The sequence below is a fragment of the Lepus europaeus genome, chromosome 9 (genome assembly GCF_033115175.1).
Source record: "Lepus europaeus isolate LE1 chromosome 9, mLepTim1.pri, whole genome shotgun sequence".
In the NCBI taxonomy this organism is placed as follows: Eukaryota; Metazoa; Chordata; class Mammalia; order Lagomorpha; family Leporidae; genus Lepus; species Lepus europaeus.
In genome coordinates this window covers 816,916-844,363 of record NC_084835.1, presented here as the reverse complement: position 1 = coordinate 844,363, position 27,448 = coordinate 816,916, and the positions used below count along the sequence as shown (strand labels likewise).

The 27,448-nt window shown below is 54.3% G+C and overlaps 1 protein-coding gene across 1 annotated transcript in view; it reads right to left on the bottom strand.

The window, feature by feature from the left end:
* Positions 1-27,448, bottom strand: part of CNTN6 (contactin 6) — a 121,962-nt gene that overhangs the window by 71,479 nt on the left and 23,035 nt on the right. Inside the window, exons 4-6 of the mRNA XM_062200334.1 lie at positions 13,687-13,782; positions 5,030-5,233; positions 3,261-3,363 (exon numbers count right to left, since the gene is read on the bottom strand). Of these exons, the coding sequence (XP_062056318.1) occupies positions 3,261-3,363; positions 5,030-5,233; positions 13,687-13,782 (403 nt within the window). The remainder of the gene's footprint in view (positions 1-3,260; positions 3,364-5,029; positions 5,234-13,686; positions 13,783-27,448) is intronic.

Genomic DNA, 27,448 nt, shown 5'->3' with positions numbered 1-27,448 from the left:
AGTGGAGGATGGCCCAAGTGCTTGGGCCCTGCACCCCATGGGAGACCAGGAGAAGCACCTGGCTCCTGCCATTGGATCAGCACGGTGCGCCGGCCGCAGCGTGCCGGCCACGGCAGCCATTGGAGGGTGAACCAATGGCAAAGGAAGACCTTTCTTTCTGTCTCTCTCTCTCACTGTCCACTCTCCTGTCAAAAAGGGAAAAAAAAAAAGATTTAAAATTTTACCTTTAGCGAATTAATTGTATGCCAGTTTTTAATGTGTTGACTGTTTCTACCTTCTTTTATTTAACATTTCATTGGAAAACCATATGTTTACCAAGAAATGCACACATAAATGAGCTCTTGGTCCTCTGACCATACTCATATCTACCATCCACCTTCAGATCAGCACTTTCCTTGTCCCCAGGAGTCCTCACCACTCCCCCCCTTCTCACTTCTTCCCAAGTCACTTCTGTTCCTCACATATCCCAGGGCTCCAATGGTCTTCCCTGGGAGGCCAACCCACTCCTCCACATCCTTCCAGAACATTCTTTGTGCTCAGTGTGGGTCAAAACGGGGAAGTCAAAGGGCACTTCTCAACGGCAGGGTCCGAGTGTGCTGGCTCTGTTTTCTTCCTCCGTTCTGTCCCCAATTATACAATTTCACAGCAAGTCAAGCACCACAGAGCATGTGGATGTTTAACAACATTCTGAGGGGAATAAATATATTCCCCAAAGTACTGGCTAAGTTATGACTTGTCACCCATCTGCGCGCGTGTGTGTGTGTGTGTGTGTAGACAGAGAGAGAATGGATATGAATACAGCAGAGTGTCGCAGCCAGCACTCACCTCTCCCATGGGTCTGCAGAATGTGCAAATACATGAGATTACAGGGACCAACGCCGAGCAGGGCCACAACTGCAGCCAGCTGCTCTCGCCTTCTGCTCACCTTTCACCCAGATTCACCTCTGCCCGCCCTGCAAGGTGGTCATCACTCAGGTAATGGAGGAGGGGTGGGCAGTGAGGAGAATTAGAGTTGCCCTAGTCTGATCACCCTGGAACTTGGAGGGAACTTCCCGTCTGGGTTCAGAATCAGTCAGTCCCCACTCACAGCCTGAACCCCAGCCCAGGGCTACAGGGCTCTGCATTCACAGCATGCGTGTAGGTGCCCTGCTGATGCCCGTGGGTTGTGAATATGGAAATTCATGTTTCCCAGCAACCACACAGCTCCTGAGAAAATCAGGAATTGAATCTGCCTCTGGTCATTTCAAAAGCAGTTATCTTACCATTTACTCCAAAGTTCCTAAATTCAGAATTTAAAATCAAGTGGGCCTACACTTGAATCCTTCTCCCTCCTCTTAATAGAAGCAGGAAGCTGAATAGGTTACACATCCATGCAGAGCCTCAGGTTCTCCCATCTAATGAAAGATAACACAGCGCACCCTGCAGGCATCTGAGCAGACACATGTGTTGTCAGGTTTAATCACACGCTTCATGAATGACGCTGTCTGCATTAGACGCTGGAGAGGGGGCCCCAATACTTTCCAAGTCACTGCCTATGTCAGAGCACCCCCAGTAATGTACGCTTCCCGACACCAACTATGATGGAATAAGCTGTGGAAATTCCCTTCAGACGCTGCTTTAAATGAATTTTCTTTTTAAAGGACTCATCTGATTCTCCAAGTATTTTGCTGGCAAACATCTGACATTCTGTCAACCTTAATTTCTAGGGAGGCTTATAAACAGTGAAAGTGCACCATGTCCTAGGAGGCAAGCAAATAAAAACTGACTTAAAAACCTTTAAGTTCCTTTCTTTAAAAAAGAAAAAAAAAGAATTAGTTGTTTGTAAGTCAGAATTACAGAGATCAGTAGAGGGGAGAAACCGATCTTGCACCCACTGGCTCACTTCCCAGATGGCCATAATGGCCAGGGCTGGGCCATGCTGAAGCCCAGAGCCAGGCGCTTCATCCAGGTCTCCCATGTAGGTGGCAGAGGTCCAAACACTTAGGCCATCATTTTTCCCCAGGCCACTTGCAGGGAGCTGGATTGCAAGTGGAGCAGCCAGGACACAGACCGGTGTTCATACAGGATGCCGGCATCGCATACAGTCGCTTTATCTGCTAGGCCACAATGCCAGCCCCCAACTGTCAGCTCCTTAAGAATCATTTAATCAATAAGTTATTACCTACTGGTCAAGTACCATGAGACCAGCACTGCATGAAAATAAAACCCTGTTTCCAAAATGAACAACCTGAGACATCTGATTCAAAGGCACACAAAATTCATCCACAGGAAAGAACTCAAAGACTGAGCACCCAGAGGTACTGGAAGGCCTGAGCCTATCTGGCTGATAAACACAGATCTCTAAGGCTGCTTCCCAGGGTTTGGAAAATAAGTCACTAAATCAGTGTTTCTGGCTGTGAGGGCCACACCTGGGGCTGAAAGACGGCCCTCAAGCCCAGGGGGAGTGGCTGCTCTTGCCACGCGGAGCGTGTCATGTGGACAGTCCCGTCCCTCAGCGTGGAATGCACTGCATTGACAAGCGGTGAGGCTGGCCTGGGAGTGCGCAAGAGATGGAGAAATTAAACCCAGCCGGGGCCCACAGAGCCAGCATCGGAACCAGCGACGTCCCAGTTACCCGCACACGCACACCAGCGCCACCATGGCCAGCTCCAGTCTGTCTGCTCTTCTCCCCTGCTGCCTACTGACCTCCACGGGCATGAACATGAAACCTGAACATCACCAACAGGCACAGAGACATCCTCCATACTCACACGAGACACAGAACCCAGCCCCGTGCCCGAGAGGCGTCTCCCAGAGCCACACACCACGCCCCACAGCCAGGCAGCTGGGCCCGGTTCTCCTGAGGCCCAGCGACCCTGGATTGTTACCAGGCTTATCTTGGAGCTGAGCACTGAGGGTCTGCTGAGAATTGAGAGACAGCCCAGGCCCCGAGTGTCAGGATGGGGTGAGTGCAGGGAAGGGTGTGTGGGAGGCCTCCTGGCTGGCCCACGGCTTACCCAGCCCCCGTGCTCCACCCTCTGCACTCCCTACATGGGTCTCAGCAGCTCAAACCACAGGAAAATCAGCACATGTAAGGGAAAATGCAGCTGATCATTTGCGAAGCATCAGATGCGCTTGTTGAGATTCCAATCAGAAGGCTGCACTGCTGCCCAGCATTTGAAATCTACTCTGATTTATCTTAGACCAATGTTTGAATAACGAAAAGGTTTAAAAAAATTAAAGGAACCAGAAACAAAAAACAAAACCAGAAACCACCTTACTTTCCAAGGGCAAAGCATTCCAGTTTTACAGACGAATCCTTTGCGGCTGGGACAGTGTCGGGAAAACGCACTTCAATCTTTGGCTCATACTCCCCCATCACACCTGTTAAATATCAAAAGAGCTAGCAGCATTTCTGGAGAAGAGAGGTTTTCTGAGACGTAAACGCTTCATCACCCCACATCTGGCCATTTGCTCGTAACAAGAACGTACTTTTCCAATTAAGGACAGAACACATGCTTCTGAGTTTTCAAAAACACTTTTGTCCTGGAGACCCTGGCCTTGATCCCATGACAGGAGCCCGGGGAGGGGCGTCCTGGGAGTGAGGGAGCTTCCCGGGCACCCACAGCAGGTCTGGGGCAGCCCCACTTCATCCACAAGTCAGTATTTCCACAGCAAAGCAGGCAAAGGGCACACAGCCGTCAGCCGTGCACGTGGGGGAGCACTGGGATTTTGCTGCCGATTTTGTTGGCTGTACACCAACAGAAATTTCTATTTCATGGAGGTCTGCCTGCAGCACACATCTCCTCCCAGGGAGGGGTGACGGCCTCCCAAATTCAGCCAACCACAGCCCGAGGTCTTAGCAGCATTTGATCACCACTGGTTTCCAGACCAATCGCCTGCAGGCTTACAGTGAACAGAGTGCTGGGGGCCAGCGCCCTGCAGACAGGACAGAGCGGGGCCCTGGAGTGTCCAGGAGGTCTGGGACTGCCGTGGAGGGAGCTACGTGCTTCAGGTATCGGCAGAGGCTCTGCGTTGGGTGGTGTTTCATTGCCCTGACATCTGACATCTCCTGCACGCTGACGTGCAGAAGAGGTTGGATTTGTTTACTTTCTGTGCAACACTGCCGGCCTGTGTTGACATAAATGTGCTGGAGGGAGCAGAGGGGATGGACGGAGGGATTAAGTAGGGCAGAAAGAGAGATTGGGCAGGGGCGATGAATGATGGAAGAATGGGCAGTCTCCGCGCAGCCTGGAACAGAGGTCAGCAAGGGAGACGGTCACTGAGGAACATGGCCCTGTGATGGGGGGTGGGGGGACAGTGGCCGTGACGGGCTGTCAGCAGACTCCCTCTGGTAGGGAGGGGGTCCACAGCTCCAGCCATCATCAGTGCTATGGCCCTGCTCTGCTTACACCCTCAGACAGCAGGAAATCCCATGTGGTATTGCAGTTCAAGTCCCAAGTCTGACCTCACAATGCACCTGGCGTGCCCACTGTGACTGTTTAATTAAATGATCCTCCTGGCCATCCCAGTCTCCTACCAGCCACCAGTGACTAAGCTACACAGCTCCGTCAGAGGCCAGGCTGGGTGTGTTCCTTCAAAGAAATACAATCAGCGTGAACCTTGCGCCGCTGGTTTGCTTTGCTTTCCTTCGACAGGAACTTTCCCCCACTGTGCCAGCCAGGTAAATCGTAAAAGGAGACCGTAAGAATCAGTGTGTGGAAGAAAGGAGACCATGGACAGGTTGCAGTGTATGCTCCGGAAGGTGAAGTAGACCGGGCGGCACCCACACGTCACACACACAGCCAGCCCCTCCCCAGGTCACTTTCACAGCATGTCCTTGAACAAAGAGGAGGCTCCGGGACACCCCAAGCACGTGGGTGGACCGCAGGCTGCTGCCCCTCCCCTCTGCCAGTGTGCGGCTGCCCTCTTGTCTCTGAGCGTCGCCTACACTCCCGGGTGCTGTGGCTCCCGCAGCAAGAGGGAGCGGACAGCTCTGCACCCCGGCTTTCACAGCCACACGCACAGGCGGGACAACGCGAGCTCTTACCATCGGCTCGCTGCACCAAGGGGCTGGGCGGGCCTCGCACGCTCCTCCTGGCCTCCCTGTTGGTGACGAAGCAGGTGTAGTTGCCGACGTCCGACGGCTGCACCTTGGCGATGTACAGGTTTCCCGTCTGCTGGGATATGAACCGCCTCCTGTCCTCGTGCACACTCAAGGGGCTGTCGTTGAACGCCCATGCATAAGACAAATCTGAAAAACAGAACACATCCTGTTGTCCTTGCTGCATTCGCCCGGATCTGTGATTTCTGTGTCCGGCTGCTCTGTAAGTGGACTAGAACCAGCACCCTCGCGGCCAGGTTATGAGGATCACCTGGCACAACCCCAGCATTCACTTGCATTGCTGTGCACCCCAGGTGGGTGGTAGAGCACCACTCCACCCTCGCTGGCTTCTCCGGGGATGAAGGGGCTGAGGATGGGACACTCAAGGGTGTGAGTGTGCGAGTTCGTTAGGTAGAGCCGTGAGACACAAAAGGGCGCTTCAGAAAGTTCATGGAACGTGCGGGTTTCGAAACATGATGCAAGCAGTTCAACACTTCTCACACAAAAACAAACATGTAACTGTGTTCCCTCTCTCAGGACTACTTTGAAAGCCCCGCACATGAGCCTCATGGACCGGGCCCCTCAAGGCAGCTTGTTCTGAAGCTGAGTTTCCTGCTGTGCGTTCAGAAGGATCCAACACACCGAGGGCACTTGCTCAAGTTCAAGGATCATACCACAGACCTTGGGTTCACTCACTGAACGTTCCGGAACTCCTGAGCGCCTCTTCCGGGGCAACCTGGGGACGTGGTGTGCAGAAACCCGAACCACACCAAGGCCCTGCCTGTCCCTGCCAGTGCTACTCGTGTGCATCACCACGACGTAGAATGAAACGTCCTGGGACAGAGGCAGGGAGCCCAGGGAAGGAGCCCAGAGGGAGCTGTGACCAAGAAAAGGAACCCCATGTTGAAAGCAGCTGGGTGCAGACAGCTGCCCACAAACAGAAGGGCACGGGCCAGAGCCGCCCCCAGGGCTGTGGGGCCGAGCTGAGCGGTGAGGAGCGGACTGAGGGCTCTGCCCTGTGTCCCTCCAGCCCCTCCCCTGCTCCTCAGACACCCTGCATCCAGGCAAGCACAGCCCGACGCCGTCATGACAGTCCTTCACAGCCACCGGTGCCAGGAAGACGGAGCCCGACGGCACGGACACTTCACGGCTTGTCTGAGATTTTCCCCAGCTGCCCTTCTGAGCCTCAGCACTGTTCCTTTTCACTGAGTCGCTTCCGTCCTGTGATGACGTCACCACGTCCTTGGACACATGCCCGGCGTCTGCCTGGATCTTCCACGCCAGGCGAAGCCCGAGTCTCGTCTGAGGCCGTGGGTGCGTTTTCTTCTCTCCTGGGGAAGTGGCCAGCAGTGAGCTGTGGGACCTACAGGAGCTGCCCCGGTGGCCGGGGGTTACAACTGTCCAGGTCCTACAGAAATCACACAGTGTCGTTTTTGAAAAGATTTTTGTCCAGAAATCTCCGCACCAGACAATGTTCTCATACATTACAGCTCTGTACGTGCGGTTCCGTCTGAGGTCAAGGAGATGAGGTTGACTGTGGAAACCAGAGGGCAGGGAGCCAGGTCTACAAAGGGCAAGAACACAGCTGGTTCAAAAGGGAACCCCAAGTAAGTGTGGGGTGGGACCCCGTTGAGGCATGGTCATCAGGTGGAAAGGTCTTTGCCTGGGCATCCACACACAGCTCACAGGAGAGCGGTGTGTGCAGCCAAGGCCTCAGCTCGTGTCTGTCCTCTGCACTTACGTTAAAACTGCACAGAAGTCAGACGCCAGGAGACGGAACACTCCCACCCGGCTTGTTCTTAGTCTCCCCCGCTGGGGGCACAGCAAAAACTAACAATTCTCAGAAGCGTGAGGCTGGGATGCAGCCCAGCAGCCGCTCTGAACCTCAATGAGACCCAACGGAACGCTCAGGGAGGCAGAAGGGGGGTGGCGCCATGTTTTCTCCCTTCTGCCAAGGCAGTGGGAGGGCAGGGATATACATAAAATCAAGAACACTGTGTATGATGTATAATCTGATGTGTAACACAGAGTGTGCACAATACACAGAGGGCGGCAGATTCTATAAAGAAGGAAAACAAGGGGAGGAAGGCGCGTGTCTCCCAAGATAAAGGCGGTTAACCCCTGGAGGAACAAAGGATCCAGCAACAGAAATGCAGTGCACAAACTCCACTGTCTCTCCCAAGAGTGAAGACGACACGAGGTGAGGACACGACAAGGAACAATCGCAGGAAAAGTGCCACTTGGGCCTGAAGTGTGCGAACGCCAAACGTGGCACTGGGCCTACGAGATGGGAACTCCTCATATCAGTACTCACGGCTTTAGTTTTGTAAATTCAAAAATAATCTGAAATAAATTCTGAAATAAAAAATCAGGCCAGGTACCAAAAAAACCAAGTTGTACTGTTCTGTGAAAAGCACTGTAGATCAGGCATTCGCTCTCCCCTTCCTGTTCCCGTCACCAGATCTGGGGATTTCTGTGACTCATCCAGACACCGGAGCAATAAGGAGGTCGAGGGCAGGCTGAAGGCCAGGCGAGGGAGAGGGTCGCCGGTCAGGACTCGGCTTCACCCAGGCCCCAGTTCCCACCCCCAGGTGAGGGAATCTCTAAGGGGATTTGCTCCTGTGCAGCCCGAGCCTCCACACCCTCCCTGGAGACTTCGAGAGGCAGACGACAAAGTGCAGCCGAGGCTACGTCGAGAGGGAATGTGGGAAAAGGCCATCGTGACCCAGAGACAAGGATTTCGGAGAAGGGTACAGCTGCTGTCACGCACAGCAGGGTGCCCAGTGCAGCGGGCGCTAGGGAACCTCTCTGTGCCCACACCCAGCGGGCAGGAGCAGGGCCTGGGGCAGCTGGGCTCCGAACAGCTTCGACCCTCACCACCCTGAGCCTCAGACGCCAGCTGATGCCGGCAGAGTGCGGGTGACCGCAGTGGGAGGCTGGACACAGACACAGAGACTTGGGTTTGCAGCGTGGGAGGTGGGTAGAGGGGTTGGCTGAGGCCCTGTGAACCTCTGACCTGGCTTCACCTCCCTGGACCCCAGGCCACAGGTGCACAGCTGCCTCTCACCCCTCATTCCTTCCACCCTTCCCTGCCCCTGCTCTCAGCTCCCTCCCTGGTGCCCTCTGCTGCGTCATGTCCCAGCCTGTCACTTTGTCCCCAACAGTTGCTCAGGAGGCTTCTGACTGAGGACAGTCTGGACACGGCGCTCCTCACCGTCAGGAGGGGAGACGGGAGTTCCGAGGGCCCTGTTGTCGCTGCCTCCCCGCAGTGTCGACTTCTGTGAAATACAGATGAAGAGTAAGCTCCCGGGCCACGTGTCTGCGCAGGGGGCCCCATTCCATCCCATCTGGCGAGAGTAATAAGGTTCTACTTTCTGAAATCGAACACAGCCCCTCCACGTAACGGAAATTACAGGTTGCCACTGGTGCCTGTGAAACCTTTGTATTCTTCAACCTGCAATCCAGGCCCTGAAGCTGTGATTTCCACCTCTCCCTTAGTGAATTCATCTTTATCTTAGCTGCTAACACTTTTCAGCCCTTCCCTACAGTGGTGTGTCTTTCTTCGGTAGGGGACTATTTAGAACTCACTGGAAGACTCTAGCCATACACTGGGACAATCCCATGAAAAACACTGCTTTGTGGGGTTAACTGGGTATTGCTGACGTGCGCAGTATGCACAGAGGGTCCTGGATCTGTGAGCTTCATTTCCCCAAACTCTGCCATTGGCTTGTTCTGGGTCTTTCCGATGTCAGACTGTTGCTCTCTCCGAGGCCTCTACATGCTCCTGTGCACCAACCCCTTGTCCTCTGTCAGCAACCCCCTTCCTGTCTGTGGTCCCCCTGCCTCCCCTGCTTGTCCCCAAGCCCCCTGGTGGTCCCAGCCCCTCACAGTCAAAGGCAAGGCTGCACAGCCTGTCCACATTGCCCACCCTCTGTCCATCTGCTAAGGCTCTCCTGGACACCCCCCCACCCACCCGCCCCTCTGCCAGCTGCATGGGGCTGTCCCTCTCTGTCCCCATCGCCAACGGCTGCTGCTGCTCCATTTCTGTACGTTTAATGGGAGGAAGAACACTAATGTCCCCCAAACCGGAAGTTTACGAGCCTCCCCACTTGGCTTTTCAGAACTGCTGTGTAAGTCACGAGCGGCTCAGGCTGAAACCCTTGATTTCTTTAGTGTTTTCTCCACCTGAGCCATGAATGCCTGTGACAGGGCTGCTGCAATGACCGAGCAGCCATGTGGACCCTCAGGGTGAGGGTCCCCCGGGTGGTCCTCTGTGGGTCACGCCGATAGCACTCACCTGCACCCTGACGCTTTTGCTGGGTCAGAGATAGCAAAGCTGCAGCGAGTGTGAGCACGCGGCCGACTGTCCATGAGCAGCCACATGGACCCTTGGGGTGAGGGTCCCCCGGGTGGTCCTCTGTGGGTCACACCGACAGCACTCACCTGCACCCTGATGCTTTTGCTGGGTCAGAGACAGCAAAGCTGCAGCGAGTGTGAGCACGCGGCCGACTGTCCCCGAGCAGATGTGGCCAGGACACTTACAGCCCTGACTGCTGCCCTGCGGCAGCTCCAGCACACACACACACGAGACACCCACGACTCTACCCACTACATGGGACGCGGCTTCCGGGAGGGGAATGTGGGGATGGGCGTGGACACCTGCTTTTGGTGCTACAGGATGGACCCGGCAGAGTGGGCAGCAAGTTTCTCCAGGTAGAAAATAAACGAGTAGAATGAAGAATTTGGAGTACAGTGCTGAGCGTTAGTGGACAGATCCCCCTTCGGAATATTCCAGAATGAGTACTTTACTGCAGACCTGGTGCAGTGCTTCAGGGCTAAACACCGGTGCTAAGTCCTGGTTATGCTACTGCAGCAGCAAACCTAACGAAAGCCCAAACACCACGTTCCGGCTGCACTCAGAGCAGGGTCACGACCCACCAGAGACCTGCAACCCACCCACTGTGACGATCCACCCTGTGTGAGTGCACATTCACTCCACAAGGGATCCAGGACCACCTGCATTTCACCCCCATGTACCACACAGCTTTTGAACTGTTCTTATATAGGATAAATTGCAAGTTCATCTCTTCAAACCAGACTCTCAGTAGACAAGTACAAGAAACAAAAGGGAAGCACTTTTCACAGTGCCACAGTTATAATTCAATCATTGATAGCTGCTATTACTAATGGTGTGTTTTCCTCTGACTAATCAATCTCTAGGTGGTTAATTGGATCCATGAATGTTGGTCAATACCCTCCTCAGTTCTGATCTAGGACAGCAATAAAGAACAAAAGAACATTGTTCCAACACTCCTGACCTCAGGAGATCACTCAGGTGACACTGGATGTCACACAGCAATGCACCAGGACCATGGGTAACGCACCTTGTGACAAGCGTATGCTCCATACAATGACAAGTACCCCCAGGACCATGGGTAATGCTCCAACACTGGGTGTCACCAACACTCACAAGTACCCCCAGGGCCATGGGTAACGCTCCTTGTGACATCGGGTGTTACCAACACTCACAAGTAGCCCCAGTACCATGGATAATGTTCTAATACTGGGTGTCACCAACACTGACAAATACCCTCAGGGCTATGGGTAATGCTCCTTCGAACACCAGGTGTCACCAGCACTAACAAGTATCCCTAGTACCATGGGTAATGCTCCTTCTAACACCAGGTGTCACCAACACTGACAAATACCCTCAGGGCTATGGGTAATGCTCCTTCTAACACCTGGTGTCTCCAACACTGACAAGTACCCCCAGGGCCATGGGTAACGCTCCTTGTGACATTGGGTGTTACCAACATTCACAAGTAGCCCCAGTACCATGGATAATGTTCTAATACTGGGTGTCACCAACACTGACAAATACCCTCAGGGCTATGGGTAATGCTCCTTCGAACACCAGGTATCACCAACACTGACAAGTATCCCTAGTACCATGGGTAATGCTCCTTCTACCACCAGGTGTCACCAACACTGACAAGTACCCCCAGTACCATGGGTAATGCTCCTTCTAACACCTGGTGTCTCCAACACTGACAAGTACCCCCAGGGCCATGGGTAACGCTCCTTGTGACATTGGGTGTTACCAACACTCACAAGTAGCCCCAGTACCATGGATAATGTTCTAATACTGGGTGTCACCAACACTGACAAATACCCTCAGGGCTATGGGTAATGCTCCTTCGAACACCAGGTATCACCAACACTGACAAGTATCCCTAGTACCATGGGTAATGCTCCTTCTACCACCAGGTGTCTCCAACACTGACAAGTACCCCCAGTACCGTGGGTAATGCTCCTTCTAACACCTGGTGTCTCCAACACTGACAAGTACCCCCAGGGCCATGGGTAACACTCCTTGTGACATCGGGTGTTACCAACATTCACAAGTAGCCCCAGTACCATGGATAATGTTCTAATACTGGGTGTCACCAACACTGACAAATACCCTCAGGGCTATGGGTAATGCTCCTTCGAACACCAGGTATCACCAACACTGACAAGTATCCCTAGTACCATGGGTAATGCTCCTTCTACCACCAGGTGTCACCAACACTGACAAGTACCCCCAGTACGTGAGTAATGCTCCTTCGAACACCAGGTGTCTCCAACGCTGACAGGTACGCCAGGGCCATGGGGATGCCTCCTAGGACATCACTTGAGGACACCACTCCTCCCACACAAGGGACCAGTGGTCCAGTTCCAAGGTCTTCATGGATGGAGGTATGGGCTGGTCTGGGACTTCGTTTCGTGGCATGCATCTGAGGACACATTCTTGCTGTGCACAGGTGAGGTGGCAGTGGGGGATGCTCTTTGATATGTGTACCTGACTCACGGTACCAATGTGTTATGTTTCTGTTATCCTCGATTAGAGTAAACAACGTTGAAAGCGAGCTCCGAATGCGTCAAGACTCCTTGAACAATGTCAGGGCACAAGTGTCACAGGTAGCACAGATAATTCTGCATAGCTTATCCTTGATGATGGTCCTGGATAAAATACGAGTACCAGCAGAAAGCCTGAGCAACTTGTGCATGTCCCGCAATACAGTTATCCTGAAGACGGCACTGACAGCATGGCTCCTCTCCCTCCCACTTCAGGGAGAGCCACCACGCATACCATGGGGCTAACTTCCAGTCTGCTTCCTTTTCCTTTTGAATTGATATTTTACAATGTTGTATAAAAGTGAAAACATAAGAAATATCTTGTGGGGGTTGGCACTTGGGACACCCGCATTCACATCGAATCCCAGCCTCCGGCTAATGTGCGCCCTGGGAGGCAGCAGGGGACTGCTTCAGCTGCTGGGGCCCTGTCACCCAGTGGAAGGCCTTGACGGAGCTCCTTGCTTCTGGCTTCAGCCTGGCCCAGCCTCAACAGCTGCAGACATTCGGGGAGTGAACCAGTGGGGAGGGTCACTCTCTCTCTCTCCCTGCCACTGCTTTTCAAATACACATACTCTCACACACATGTGTATGTGTATTCTCAGGTTTTTAAAGGCTTAAAAATGATAGTTGAGGGCTGACATTGTGGCGTAATGGTTCAAGCTATTGCCTACAATGCCAGAATCCCATACGGATGCTGGTTCAACTCCCAGCCGCTCCAATTCCAGTGCAGCTCCCTGCTAATGCTCCTGGGAAAGCAGCAGAAGATGGCCCAAGCCCTTGGGCCCCTGCCTCCATGTGAGAGATGCAGATGAGGTTCCTAGGTGCTGGCTTCAGCCTGCCCCAATCCTGGCTGTTTCTGCCATCTAGGAAGTAAACCAGCAGATTGAAGGTCTCTATGTATCTCTCCCTCCTTCTCTCTGTAACTCTGCCTCTCAAATAAATAAAATAGATCTTTTTTAAAAAATAAAATTTGGCTTAATATTACAAAAAAGTTGCCTGCATTTTATTTGAAAACACCTGGCCCGTCTGTTTTGAAAATTTTCCTCTTGCAGAGTGGACATCCACTAGGTCACGGGCAGTGGTGGCAAAGACCTAAGGGCTGGATTTGAAAGCTGGCTGCACTGCCCGGGGGTCCTCTCTGCACTGCATTGCTCTTGCAAACGACCGGCACAGAGTGGCCTCCGAGGCTGCTGTGAGGATTCAGAGTGTGATCCAGGCCCAGTGCTCTGATCTCTGCTGTGTGTGCCCACTCTGCTGTTATCATGGTGTGAACAACAGTGCAGTGCGATTCTGCGGGCACCAAAGGAGACCAGAGTGAATACCTCCTCCAGTTCACTGTCGGGAGTCATGACCCAATTTACCCAATCTCCTGCAATCTGAGAAATGTGGAGCCCCGAGGGGACGAGCACCCACGGAGTCCTGGATCCCTGGCAAGAAGCTGGTGCTTGGAGCAGTGCTGACTCCTCTGGGGCAGAGGCCGGCACAAGCCGCCTGCCAGCCAGCAGAACGCAGGTTCCTGTGCTATGCACGCCCAGCTCCCTCTCTACTCCTGAGGCCAGGTGGAGGCCAGAGTGCACATCTCTGGGGAGCCCAACAATGAGAGGGCCGGGCATTCTTAGTGTTCCTCATGTGATCCAGAAGGAGCACGGGCCTGGGCTCCGTGCCACCCCCGAGCAAGCCCACAGTGCTGCCCAACCCCGGCCTACCTCCGACGTGGGGCGGCTGGCCGCACAGGAGCACCACACCCTGGCCTTCTCGCACGGACACGGCGCTTCTGGCCTTGGCTTCAAAGTCTTCGATATCTTGGGAAACAGAGAGAAGCAGGTTTAGAGTGAGTTTCTCTGCAGAAGAAAGCTGCTGCGTGTACTGCAGCATCATGGGTCACAGATGCCCGTGCCTGGCTGACTACAAGGTTTCAGGGACAATTTGTTTGCACTGATCACTCTGCCTCAACCCATGTGTAGCATTGCACCCTTCCTTCAGCATGAAACGGACGACATGGTCAAGATGCTGTGAGGCCCTCACTAAAGCTCACCACCTGCTCTTCCACACGACCACTGCCCCGTGATCTAGGACAGGTTTGCAGGAAGCTGCTGCAACTCACGGCCGGCTGCTCCGTGGGCACGAGGAGGGGTCTGCGGCGAGAGGGAGGGCTGGAGACAGAACCAATGAGGCAGAACATCTGCTCTCTCCTGATGCGTCCCTTCACAAAGCCACCGTAAGACCTTATGTGGAATACTGTGATTGCCTGTATCAGAAGTCTAAAGTCAGAGTCGAGACAGCATACTGTCTCGTTGGAACACCCACGTTCCTGGAGAACGGTCGCCCAGCCTCCGGGATGGAGATGCTGCTTCATTTCTTAGTTTCTTTACCTGTAAAAAACCTCCCACTCATTCAGCCAATCATCCACTCAATGGGTTGGGTGTCTACCACAAGTCTGGAATGCTTCTGGGAACAAAAACAAGAAAGGCATGCACCTGCCCTTACAGGAGAACCCGACGAGGGGTTAGAACAAGCAGCAGGTCAGCTACACGCTGTGGTCAGCATCCCGAGACGGAGCCTACCACGTGCCCCGCCCACTCTTCCACACGTCCCTTGCATGGCCACAGACTCTGACCATCTCCCTTGCTGACCAGCAGACATCCCCCAGACTCTGGCAGCCAAACCTGGGGGACAGATGAGACGAGCGCAGCCCCCTCCCAGCCCTCCAGCACCACCCAGGAGGCAGTGATGAGGGAGACCTTGGCACCCATTGGCTGGTCTCCAAAGAGCCCGGATACTGGCAGGAGTGTGTGCAGCAGAGCCACAGCATATCCGGAACACAAATCTCGAAGTGAGAGAGACGTAAACCTCTGTCCCACTGCAGGCATTTATCTCAGGGTGACCTCGTCACAGGAGACATCTCAGGAGGAAAACAGAGAACACGGCTGATGGCTGGGGTAAACGGCGCCCAGTCAAAGGCAGGACCAGAGTGCCCCGTGTGGAGAAGTCGAAGCTGACACACCCCGGCCCAGGTTCACTGACAACCACGGAGAGCAGGCAGGGGGGGCTTTCAGAGCGTGGGTGCACTGTGTAAGGCACCGAGGGAAAGTGGGCCTGAGTGACGGCACGTCCAAGCCAACGGCCGAATGACAGAAGGGGACATGAACGAGCCGAGCGCCACCCAGGATCACTGGGGATGTGAACGAGCCAAGCACCACCCAGGATCACAGGGGATGCGCTAGGTCTAAATGAACTGACCTGCCAAGTTCCTAATGTTGTCCTGCTGAGAAAACATCAGTAAAAAGTCTACATTATTCCATTAGGGGGAAAACGGCCGAAATCTGAACAGCAGCTTCTTGTTAGGTTGGAGCAGAAAATTACAGAACGGAGTCTTAAAATATTTTCATCGATTTTCTTAGAGGAGTGGATGTGAGATGTGGAAGTGGAGATCAACAAACCTCTCCCTACACTCGTGCATCTTTCAAAATGTTATAGATTTTAGGTGGGGGGTAGGGTGTGTATATGTGTGTGTGTGTATGTGTGAGATATGTATGTGTGTGGGGTGTACGGGTAAGGGTATGTGTCTGTGGGGGGGGGATGTGAGGGGTGTGTATGTGGTGCGGTGTATGTATGAGGTATGTGTGTGTTTGTATGTGTTTGTGTGTATGTGTGGGATATGTGTATGTATGTATATGTGCGGGGGTATAGGTGAGGGTGTGTGGGGATGTATATGTGGTGGGGTGTATTAGGTATGTGTATATGCATGCGCATTTGCATGTGTGTGTGTATATGTGTGGGGGGTTATGTGTATGTATGTAGGGTGTGTGTGTGTGTGAGGGGTATGTAATGTGTATTTGTAGGGGTATGTATGTGTAGGGGGAGTGTATGTGTGTGTGTGAGGGGTATGTAATGTGTATGCGTAGGGGGAGTGTATGTGTGAGGTATGTTTGTGATGGGTGTGTAATGTGTGTATGTGTGAGGGTATGTGTATGTGAGGGGTGTGTACATGTGCGGAGAAAGTATATGTATGAGGTATTTGTGTATATGTAGGGGAATGCATGAGGGGTATGTGTGTGTATGTATGTGGGAGGTTTATATGTGACAGGTGTGTATGTGTGTGGAGAGTGTGTGTGTGTATGTATGTGGGTGTTTATGTATGTAGGTGGTGTGTTTGTGTGTGGGGGTGTATGGGGTTTATGTGTGTATCTGTGTGGGTGTGTATGTGGCTATATGGGTAAGGGTGTGTGTGTATGTAGGGGAGTGCATGGGTGAGTCGTGTGCGTGTATGTAGGGCAGTGTATGTGCGAGGTGTGTGTGTGTGTGTGTGTGTGGGTATGGGGGATGGTGTCGGGGGAGCGGTATGTGTGGGAAGTGATGTGATCTAACAGTCTTGTGGTCTAACCGGAGTAAATTATTAGCATGATTCAGGAGAACTCAGGAACCCTGTTGGGGACCTCTTGAACGTGTGTTATCCAGGAAGCAGCTCAGGGGCTGTGGGCTGAGTGGACGGCGTTCATCAGTCCACGGACAGAGACTGACGCTGAGGGGCTTGAGGAAGAAGTGGTGAGAGCCGAGGAGCAGGTGGGCAGGGCATGAGGCCGGCGGCCCCAGTGCCCAGGGAGAAGAGGTTCAGGGAGAACAGGTGTGGTTGTGAAGGGGAGGGCCCTCCACTGGCAGACAGGTCCGGGGGAGGAGTGAGACTAAGGTCCTGGTAGAGCCGCAGAGCATGCTGGGGCTGCAGGGCAGGCCTGGTGCAAGGAGGAAGAGGAGGAGGAAGAGGGCCGGGGCTGGGAAGCCATGCAGCGCCGCTGCTGCTGCTGCTGAGCTGAGCACGCAGCACCTGCAGCGCTGGGGACGGGCAGGTGCGACTCTGCGGAAACAGGCAGCACACACACGGCGGCAGTAGACGACCTACGGGGATGTGAAGTCTCTGGGCCGCGGCCTGGGACAGAGCGGTGAGGACCCTGACTGTGGCGCTCTGGGTGGTCAGGGCAAACTGTTTTATTTTTCTCTGACAGAACATTCAGACACACTGACCCACAAGACAAGTTGACTACAGCAGCGCAGGTCTCACAACATCTTTGCAGGGAGATGATTCCATCCGAAATAACCACAACCTGTGACTCCCCTAAGTACAGCATTTCCCAAATAATGTTCACTATCAGCGAGAAGGAGGTTAATGAAGTACATGCACTAGCTCTAAATTTAGCAACTCACATATTCTTTACTTTTTAAAAATATGTACTTATTCACTTGAAACGCAGAGTTACAGGGTGGGGAGGAGGAAGGGGGAGAGGGGGGAGGGGGAGAAGGACAGAGAGGAGAGGGGGAGGAAGAGACCACAGTCAGGGTTCTGATCAGCTCCCAGATGGATGCCCAAGCCACAGGGGTGGCTTAACCTCATGCGCCATAATGTGTGTCCCTCACCCTGCACCTGATTGGCAGTTGTGAGCTTTGACTGGCACCTGGCATACCTGGCCTGTGTCTCGGAGTGTTTCTAACAAATTCTCTTTCTTCTTTGGTTGTGGAAAAATGGAATCAGCCTACACGTGTTGGCTCCTTGCCAGTAGTTCCTCATGCCTTTGCATCCAGTTAAACGTGACCGCTAACAGACACCAGCCTGATCGTATCTGAAATCGGAAAGCCGACCTACGGAACTCTCTGTTTCTATTTCTAGTCATAAGAACAGGTGACGAGGTTAATGTTTTTTCCTTACCATCATTTTTGAAAGGTCTCATTAGATTGTCATTACTTGTTAATTGTAAAAAAAAAAAAACAAAAACAAAAAACAAAAAACAAAAAAAAAACCACTGTCATGTAGAAATAATAAGAAATTGAATGATTCCACGGGATTAACCAGCTCTGGACTGAATTCTCACAATGCCACATTCCCAGGAACAACAATCATGTCTCGGTGTTGATCATAGCACACCGTCGATGAGACCAGGGACCGGTAACCCACTCTGTGTGCAATTCCACCCGGCAGCAGGCCCGTGGGACACAATCGCTCTGGGCCGTGCAGGGCACAACGCTGTTTCCATGGGCTGATGTGAAAGGAAATCCACCTGCCTCATCAGGCACACGAGGCCTGCTCAGCCTCAAGTCCAGTCGTCCCAGAACGCCCCTAGTTGGTGGTGTCAGTGATCGACATAAGGTTGCACGTTGTTTAACCCTTTCCTCACATGAGAGAGAGGCCCGCTCCGATGAGTATGAAGATCCACTGGCTAGAAATGCGGCTAAGCCAGGGAGTTTTTGAGGTGAGGTTACATGAACCACATAGCCACATGAGCATCCAGTGTGGGTTTTCATTGCTTCGAAAATTCTAGATTTTTTCTTCTACAGGAAGAGGCCAGAGACACCCCTGGGTTGCTATTTTTGTCCTATTCATTTTTGCTTAAGAGGAAAACGGCTTTGTGTGAGCTCACTCCCTGTGATGGTCTCAAACCCTGTGATATTTGGAGATATTTCCACAGGCCACAGAGGTGACCTGCCCAGGCTGTGCCTGCACTGGAGCGCGGGTCCTGCCATGCTGCTGGCTGTTACAGGCTCTGGCTGTTGTGGTCGCTCTCATTAAGCCTTTCTGATGGACAGGGCTTACTGGGTCCTGTGGTTTATTGCTGGTTCTGGAGGAAGCATTCGGCAGAAGCGGAAGCAAAACTGCAGTCACACACAGGCTCTGCTCCAAGGGCCAGCAGGAGACGCCAGGGAATGGCTGGTAGAGCAGGTCTGGCAGGCTCACGGGGCCCTGAGCTCTCTCCTGGAGCAGCTAGGTGAGCAGCAGGGGCAGGGCCGCCAGGATGTCGGTGCAAGGCCCATGCCTGCCTGCAAAGCCTGCCTGGACCCTGCCCCGCTGTAACCACGGGGGCACAGGGAATGGACCGTGCTCAGCTCCTCATGTCCTTCTCTGAAGACTGACAGTGCCAGGGAACTCGGGGACTCCACATCCCATGCGACTGACACGGCTCCTGGAGCCCCAGCTGACTCTGCATGCCAGAAATGAGAATGTCGACTTTCTATTGGACACGAGTCATTTAATCTGTTCTAAATTCCCACGTGGGACCCCTGTCCTCAGAGCTGTGTCACCATGGGAGTCAATGGCGCGGTCCACTCCTCACAACTGCCCCCCAGCATGCCAGAGGACACATCCTCATCTCCCACCAGCTTTTGGTGATGCCAGAAGGCCCCACTCTTTCACTCGGCAGAGGACTGCTTGTCCCCTTGGGTACTGTGCTCAGGTTAATCACCCCTAAATCTGAATCTTTCGCTATGATGTTCATGAGTCCTGAGAAATCCCATCTTGCCTGACGCCCCCGCTGAGATCCTATACGGGCGTTAGGGCACAGAGAAGGCTGCACTTGCTGCTCCAGTCACAGCCCTTCCAAAAAAATGAGACAGAAACTCCTCATCAACACCAATATCCCTCGCAACCAGAGCCGGGTAGAGGCTCCAACTTCCGATGGGTGAATTTCACAATCATAGGTCTTCCTTCCCCATCAGTGCTCTCGGCCGTAGTGAGGCTCTCGTCTCCCTCACACACTACATCGATCACCACACGATGCTGCCCAGAGCCCTGGAGGCAGCACATCCTCTCAGTCCTGGCCCAAACACGCCTCCTTCTGCACAACCTTCTGTCCAGAGTCCCCGCTGGGACTCAACAGCTCACCTGCACAGCCCTTCCTCACAGACCCCGTTTGCTGCAACAGCCTTGCCAAGGGCCTTAGGAAGCTCCAGTCAAACCCGGGAGCCATTGTACAGTGCAAAGCTGACAGTCTGATCTATAGTCCCTCTAGGAGAACTAGAAGGAAAACAACTCAGGTTCCAAATTTTAGGGGTGCAGGGAACAAAATGGTTTGCCCGGATGAAAGCCCAGATCTGCAAACAGGGAGTAGGCTACCTGGGCTATGTCCTTAGCACAGAGAATCATGGATTCTCACTTAAATGAATGGAAGCAGTCAAGGACATACCTGATAATGGCAGATTTAGGCAGGATCCGGATTCCAAGATTTCAACTGATAGCAAACCCCCGACGGGAGGCCTCACAGGGCCCGAGTCTGACCCAGAGGCACAAGGCCTTTCGGATCAGCAAGGCTCTGCTGCCAAGGCCCCTGCAGCAGTTTGCTCACTGAGACAAGCCCTGCACCCGGCCAGTGTGCAGAAGGCAAGTGGCAGCCCTGGGTGAACTTACCCCGCACGCGGCCTGCTTGCCACACACACCACGTAGAGCTGGACAAAGTGTCTCCACATCAGCCGACAGGCGCCCTGACTCCTCGGAATCCTTGCTTCTCCAGGCATCCGCACCCTCATGTCAGTGCGAATGTGGGACTCAGCCTGATGCTCTGCCTGCACAGACATGCACCCACAACAGACCGGGGCACATGGAGCACCCCGAGGCATCACCACACACTGTGCCTGTGTCAGGCTTACTGACTTAGGGAAATGCTAGCCCAACATCCTAAAAGGCGGGTGTGTGTCATTCCTCGAAGCCCTCCGCCCCTCCTTTGAGTGCAGGGCTTCTCCTCCCCCATTTGCCTCTCCATCAGCCTCTGCTGCCCCGACCACCTGCCGCTGCCTGAGCCCCTCCCACTCACAGGCATGGAGCCTCCTCCCTGCACCCTGCCTAGGACCTGGGACACTGCTCGGTTTCTGTCTTCCCACATCTCAGAAGCAAAGCCAGCTGTTCATCACTTTGAGGGTATCAGATCTGATCTTCATCTCCAGGGCTGACGTTCTCTGCTTTCCACCCAGTGCCATTTTCCCTTTGAGTGCTTCTCCCTTGGAGAATCTGCCCCCAGCTTCTATGTTTGGGGAGCAGAAAAGGCATTTTTCTGGGCAAAAAAAATGTGAACACCCTGCCCAGCAAAAGACACCACAAAGCCCCTCTGCCTTGCTTCAGTCTCTCCATGATCCGAGTGTAAAGCCTGTAACTTCCTGAGCAGGGGCAGTGGCGAATCTCAGGCCCTGCAGGTGTGCTGTGGGGTCGCTGCCCCACCTGCTGCCCTCTGCTGGAGGGGTGTGTGCTGCTCCTTCCTGCTCCTGGAGTGCTTTGGATGGAGGGGATCTGCAGTTCTGAGTTCTGCATTGAAGGCCTCAGGCGTTCATTAAGTGGCATAGAAAAATGTCTCCACTGAGCCAGTTCATCTCGACCTGGGCAGTTCCTGGGCGCCGCACACTCCCTCAGTGCCCGTGTGTTCCTGCCTTTCCCAGTGTAACTCAGTAACTGAACATGGCATAACCTGACAGCCACAACGCTATCGCCATATCCACCAACAGAGGCAACGGCTAAATCCTGATGTTGGACATTAATTTGAAACGCTCATACCCAGGAAGGAAGTTAGAAGGTATCTTCCGATCTTCAGGTGCCAAATCCATTAAAGTAAAATCCATCCAAGTAAAATTTTCGCCTTTTCTGTAGTAAGAGGATTTTCACAAAACATCATAAATACATGGAGGCTGAGTTGTTCCTTCAGAACAACAAATTCACTGACAACCATTTCCCCATGATGTGGAAGACAAATATAACCATGAGAGGGTGATTCCTCCTTGGGTATCAGCGCAGCACCTGGGTTTCCAGAGAGACAAGCATTCCATATTTAGAAGTAGTGGCCCAGTGCCCAACAATGAAGGCCGCTACCCAGGTAAGCCTAGTGTGCTTTTCCCTGATGGATCCATTGGTCTGCTGAACAGTGGTGATGAGAGCGGGCACCTACAACAAACAGGAACAGAAACCTGACACAAAGTATCCTGCACACCCCATGATTACCCCTGTACCCCTCCAGGACAGCACTGTACCTGCTCCTCACCACACCCCCCCTCCAGGACAGCCCTGCACCACCCGCTCCTCATCAGACCTATACCACCTCAAGGACCGGCTAATCACAACTGCACCTCTCAAGGACAGCCCTACACCTGCTGATCACACCTGCACCCCTCCAGGTTGGTCCCGCACCTCTCACCACACCTGCAACCCTCCAGGGTGGTCCCGCACCTGCTCATCACACCTGCACCACCTACAGCATGGTCCCGCACCTCTCACCACACCTGCACCCCTCCAGGGTGGTCCCGCACCTCTCACCACACCTGCAACACTCCAGGGTGGTCCTGCACCTGCTCATCACACCTGCACCACCTACAGCATGGTCCCGCACCTCTCACCACACCTGCAACCCTCCAGGGTGGTCCTGCACCTGCTCATCACACCTGCACCACCTACAGCATGGTCCCGCACCTCTCACCACACCTGCAACCCTCCAGGGTGGTCCTGCACCTGCTCATCACACCTGCACCACCTACAGCATGGTCCCGCACCTCTCACCACACCTGCAACCCTCCAGGGTGGTCCTGCACCTGCTCATCACACCTGCACCACCTACAGGATGGTCCCGCACCTCTCACCACACCTGCAACCCTCCAGGGTGGTCCTGCACCTGCTCATCACACCTGCACCACCTACAGCATGGTCCCGCACCTCTCACCACACCTGCAACCCTCCAGGGTGGTCCTGCACCTGCTCATCACACCTGCACCACCTACAGGATGGTCCCGCACCTCTCACCACACCTGCAACCCTCCAGGGTGGCCCTGCACCTGCTCATCACACCTGCACCACCTACAGGATGGTCCCGCACCTCTCACCACACCTGCAACCCTCCAGGGTGGTCCTGCACCTGCTCATCACACCTGCACCACCTACAGCATGGTCCCGCACCTCTCACCACACCTGCAACCCTCCAGGGTGGTCCTGCACCTGCTCATCACACCTGCACCACCTACAGGATGGTCCTGCACCTCTCACCACACCTGCAACCCTCCAGGGTGGCCCTGCACCTGCACTTCACACCTTCACTTTTCCAGTTCAGCCTTGGTGACAGGCAGAGCACTGTGTAGCCGCATAGGTTTCCTAGCCCAGGACAGACCCAGATGCCAGATCACATGACTACAACATTAGTGTTCTTAAAATAAACAGATGTACTCTAGACGGGCATGCAGACATTACACAGATGGCCTGCTGAGGCTGTGAGAAGTCGAACGATCAAGGGCACAGGTGTAGGGCCAGATGACGTGAGTGCAAATGCTAGCCTGGCCCTGCTCTCGGTTCCATTTAGGGCAGGCTGGTGCGCTGCTTCTGCTCAGTGCTCCCCACTGCGGAGAGGAAGCTAACGAGGGCACCTGCTGCAGAATGCGCAGACGGACTCGGAGGCTCCCACATGGCAGCCAGGCCCTCACGGAGGACAGCAGTGACGGCCTTCTTCAGCACTGGGCCCCTCAGCTCTGCACTTCATTTACCTTAGGGGTAGAGTAAGTGCAGCCCGGCCAGCCGGTACCAACTCAACCCAAGTATTCACTCGGCAAGTCTAGAGCCTGCGTGGGGGTGGTGCTACTGCGGGTTAAGCTGGGACACCTGCACCCTACACTGGATGGCCTGGGTTCCAGCTGTACCTCTTCTGCTTAGGATCCAGCTTCCTGCGAATGTGCCTACGAGGCAACAGATGACAGTTCAAGTGCTTGGGCCTTGCCACCCACGTGGGAGACCCAGATGGAGTTGCTGGCTCCTGGCTTCAGCCTCGCCAAGCCTTGGCTGTTGGAGGTCCTTTGGGAGTGAACCCGAGATGGAAGAGCTATCGGTGCCTCACGCGTCTCCCCTTTTCCTCTCTCTCTCACTGTAGCTCTAGCTCTCTCCTACCACTCACTCTAGCTTTGAAATAAACAAACATGTGAAAAAGAAAAGGAAAGAGAAACTTAGGCTCAGGATACAGAAAAACCACGAGACCACGAGACAGCCGCTGAACCTGCATGGGGCACTTCACGTTTTCCCACAAGCAGCTCCGAGCCTTCCTCTCCAGCTGTGGGACAAAGGCGGGTTCCCTGCACCGTGACCATGGTCCTATCAGACCTGCCCACGGCAGTCAGTGCCCGCATCCACTGGGGGAGGCCTGGCTGCATGCAGCACCCGGGGTCCTGCCTGAGGTCCCTCAGGGCTGTGCCCTCTGAGACCACAGCAGGCCAGTGAGCACCTCCACCTGGGAAGTGGGGAGAGGGCGGCTCCTGGACGGCGGGGTCACCCAAGGTGCCCTCTTGGGTAGCCAGCTGCAGCGAGGACCCCCTACACCACTTGACCCCTCACCTGGGGGTCTGCCCCCAGCTGCTTGCACACTTCCTGAGGTGCAGCCCAGATGCATCGCGTAACCCACAGCTCTGCTAGATCTGCCTCTAAGGACAGCCGAGAGAAGGCGTGAGCCACAGACATGCACAGCGAGCCTCACCCGTGTGACCAGCAGCTCCATGGTCCCCCGCCCTGCTCCAGCAGCCGAACACGCAGCGACAGGCTAAACGACAACACTGACCCGTCTTCTGCAGCAATCAATGTCGGTCTAATACGTTTTCCCATGGCGCACACGGAGTCTCCTGAAACCCCACACTAAGTCTGAAAGTCAATTTCCTTAATCATTCTTCATAAAGCAGAGAATGTTCGCCACAGAAACACATCAATTTCTGTCTCTCTGTGAATTCTTACCTGAAGCACCAATGATCAAGGGAATGATGTCATTGTGGTTACCATCGTGAAAACGTCCAAGACAGGCAAAGAAACTCACCACGATTCCCTGAGCCCACCTCTGGGTCTCCACGGTGCTCAGCACGGATGCACTCCTCGGCCTGCAGTTGCCGGGCTGCACATCATATGCCGGGAGCCTCTGACATTCGGAGTCGAAGCCCTGTCTGAAAGCCACAGACACACAAGGCAATGGCTTCACCGAAGCCAAGCGTCTCTGATGTTCTGCCTCCGAAGCTCATCACGTCGCTAGAAACCTGGGAGCTGCTTCGAATCCAGGAGCTTCTCTTTCTAACCACAAATGGTCCCACTGTCACAAAACTGCGTCTGTGAAAGCAGCAGACAGGGCTGCACCTGCGTGGGCCTGAGGACATCTCCCCCAGAAGACGGAGGACTGGTCAGATGACCCAGCGAACCCCACGGGCCGCAGGATCTGAGACCTCCTCTAAACACCGGCTGCCAAGTCAAAGCCTTTCACTCAGCATCTTTGTGCAGGACCTCTGCCACTGAAGGAAAAGGTGACTCTGGTGCCACAGGAGCACACACTACAGGACCGAAAGGAGCAGCATGCACAACGCTGGACCCAGGGCCTGGGAGGGTGCGCAGGGGTCAGAGAGAGGAAGGACAGCGGGTGCGGCGGGAATAACCACAACCTGCAGCACAGCAGGGTGCCTGTGGCGGCCCACCGCTGGGACAGCTGGGGTCAGGGAGACTTTGAACATTCCCGATGACCTGACCAGGTCATTATACAGTGGTCACTATACATGCACTAAAGCATCCCACTGTACCCAAGAAATACGCACACTTGCCGTGTCCCAATTCAAGAAGATTACAGGAAATCAAAGGTGACCTTTCAGCACTTTGTGTCCTGTGTGTGGGGACAGGTAGATATTCACCTTTATCTAATTACACAGGCGTGTTCTGTGACCCAGCATGTATGATTATCACTCACTAACCCACCTGCACAAGCAACTAGCCATTTAGTAACTCAGCAGACACATAAAATACTTTTTAATGTAAATATATAGAGCCAGTGCTTCTCGAAGTTCACATGCAATATCATCAAGGCTCTGAGGCAACCTGGCCAAAGCCGAGCATCTCAGAGCCTGCAGCCAGGACAAGGGCCAGCTCACTGCGCCCCGCAGTCCTGTCTCCTCCCATGCGACTTTCCGTGTCTCGCACCAGGTTTTCTGTGCTTCCTACAAGAGCAGGCAGGATGAATCTTCTCTATGTGACCACTTCAACTAACCGCAGTTGGTTCACAGCAATCTAGCATCCTGTGACAATAACCCGGAACACGTGCGGCACTTCATGTGTCAAAACTAAAAAAATATTCATACATAGGAGCACCCTTCCACAACCAGTTTCCACGGAATTTAAATTGCTGCTGGCAGCTGGAGAACCGTGAGGCAGAGGTGACGGGCACAAAGGCCCACGAGCTCTCCCTCGCAGGGCGCGTGCTGTCGGCTCATTTACTAATCTGTAAAGTGGGCTCACGAGGGCGCACACCTTGCAGGTTTGCTGACCGACATGGCACAGGAGACGAAGCAGACCTCTGCAGAAGCCCGGGGGGTGCTGGCTGCCATCCTCGCCACAGTCTGCTCCCAGGCTCAGCAACCTGAACCCAGGAACCACCGCAGTCCCTGCCTTGGCACACTAACCCTGTCGGCATGGAACCACACCACGCGGCTACCTGTGCCCTTCACGCGGAGGCCCTGGGCAGCATCTCCCACACGCTCCTCCTAGCCCCTCGCACAGGAGCCTTGCCTGTCAGCACAGCCCCACAGCCCCATCAGGCTGCCTGCTGGCTGGGGCACGGCCCATGAGAGAAACCAAAGGGATGCTCCCGCACAGGCCCTGACGTGTGCTAGGAGCCCTGAGCCTGGGCAACAGGGCTGCTGGGCACGGGGCTTGGCAGGGGAAAGAGTGGGAGAAGCCGGTGCTTCTCAGGGGTGACTCCAGACACAAACGGAACGTCTTTCCTTTGAGGTTAGGCTGCTTGGCTCACTCTTTCTTCAAAGGCATCTGTCAGCACATGTCCCATTTACGTGCACATAAACCCCACCCCAGCAGAGCCACGGCACCCCCTGGGAAGTCAGATCTACCTGCGTTACGACAGCGAAAGGCACATAAACTGGTGACTTCATTCGTTTCTGTTCCATGGAATCCTCATTTTTATTGCAAAGCTTTGACATGTTTTCAAGAAACCCGACGATCCTTACTCAGCCAGTGACAAAGGGCAGCGCCCCGAGAACCCCGCAGACACAGGGATACAGCACTCAGTAGCTCAGGGGGCTTCAGTCCTCCTCCACAAAGGGCAAAACGGGCTTCAGCGCCACTACAAACCAGTCACCCGCAGTCATCACTGCTCCCTCCCTTCCCCCAGAAGATTAAACTTTGTCAGAATCCACGAGCCGTGCAGCCAAAGCTGGCTCCACTGTGCACAGCATCCCAACCGCACCCAGCGCTGTGCCCAAGTGCAGGGGATAGGTTAGTGACGAGGCTGACAGAGGAGACGCAGAGGGCACACTTGTGGCAAACACAGCACAGGAGCCTGCAGACGGGAGGACGGCTCGCCCGGCCCGACCCGCCAGGTCTGCAGTAGACCAGCTGCCTTTGCAAGCCCCGATCTGAACTCTTCACGGGAAAGCACCCAGACCAAGGCAGCGCTGCCCTAGTCAAAGTTTGGCCCTGAGTTTACAGAAAGTGGGTGGCTTCCTGCCTGCCAGGCCAGGGGAGTAAGTCCCTCACTCCACCCCACTGCCACCAAGGAGCCACGTGGTATCACGTGGGCAGGGGCTGTGTCCACACTAAATAGAGCTGAGAAAGTCTCCCCGTGTGGGAGGAGGCCTGGTGGACGCCGCAGACTCACCAGGTACGTGATGGTGGGAGAAGCAGTTGGTGCAGCAGCGGAAACATCGGGTGGACACCGGCATCCC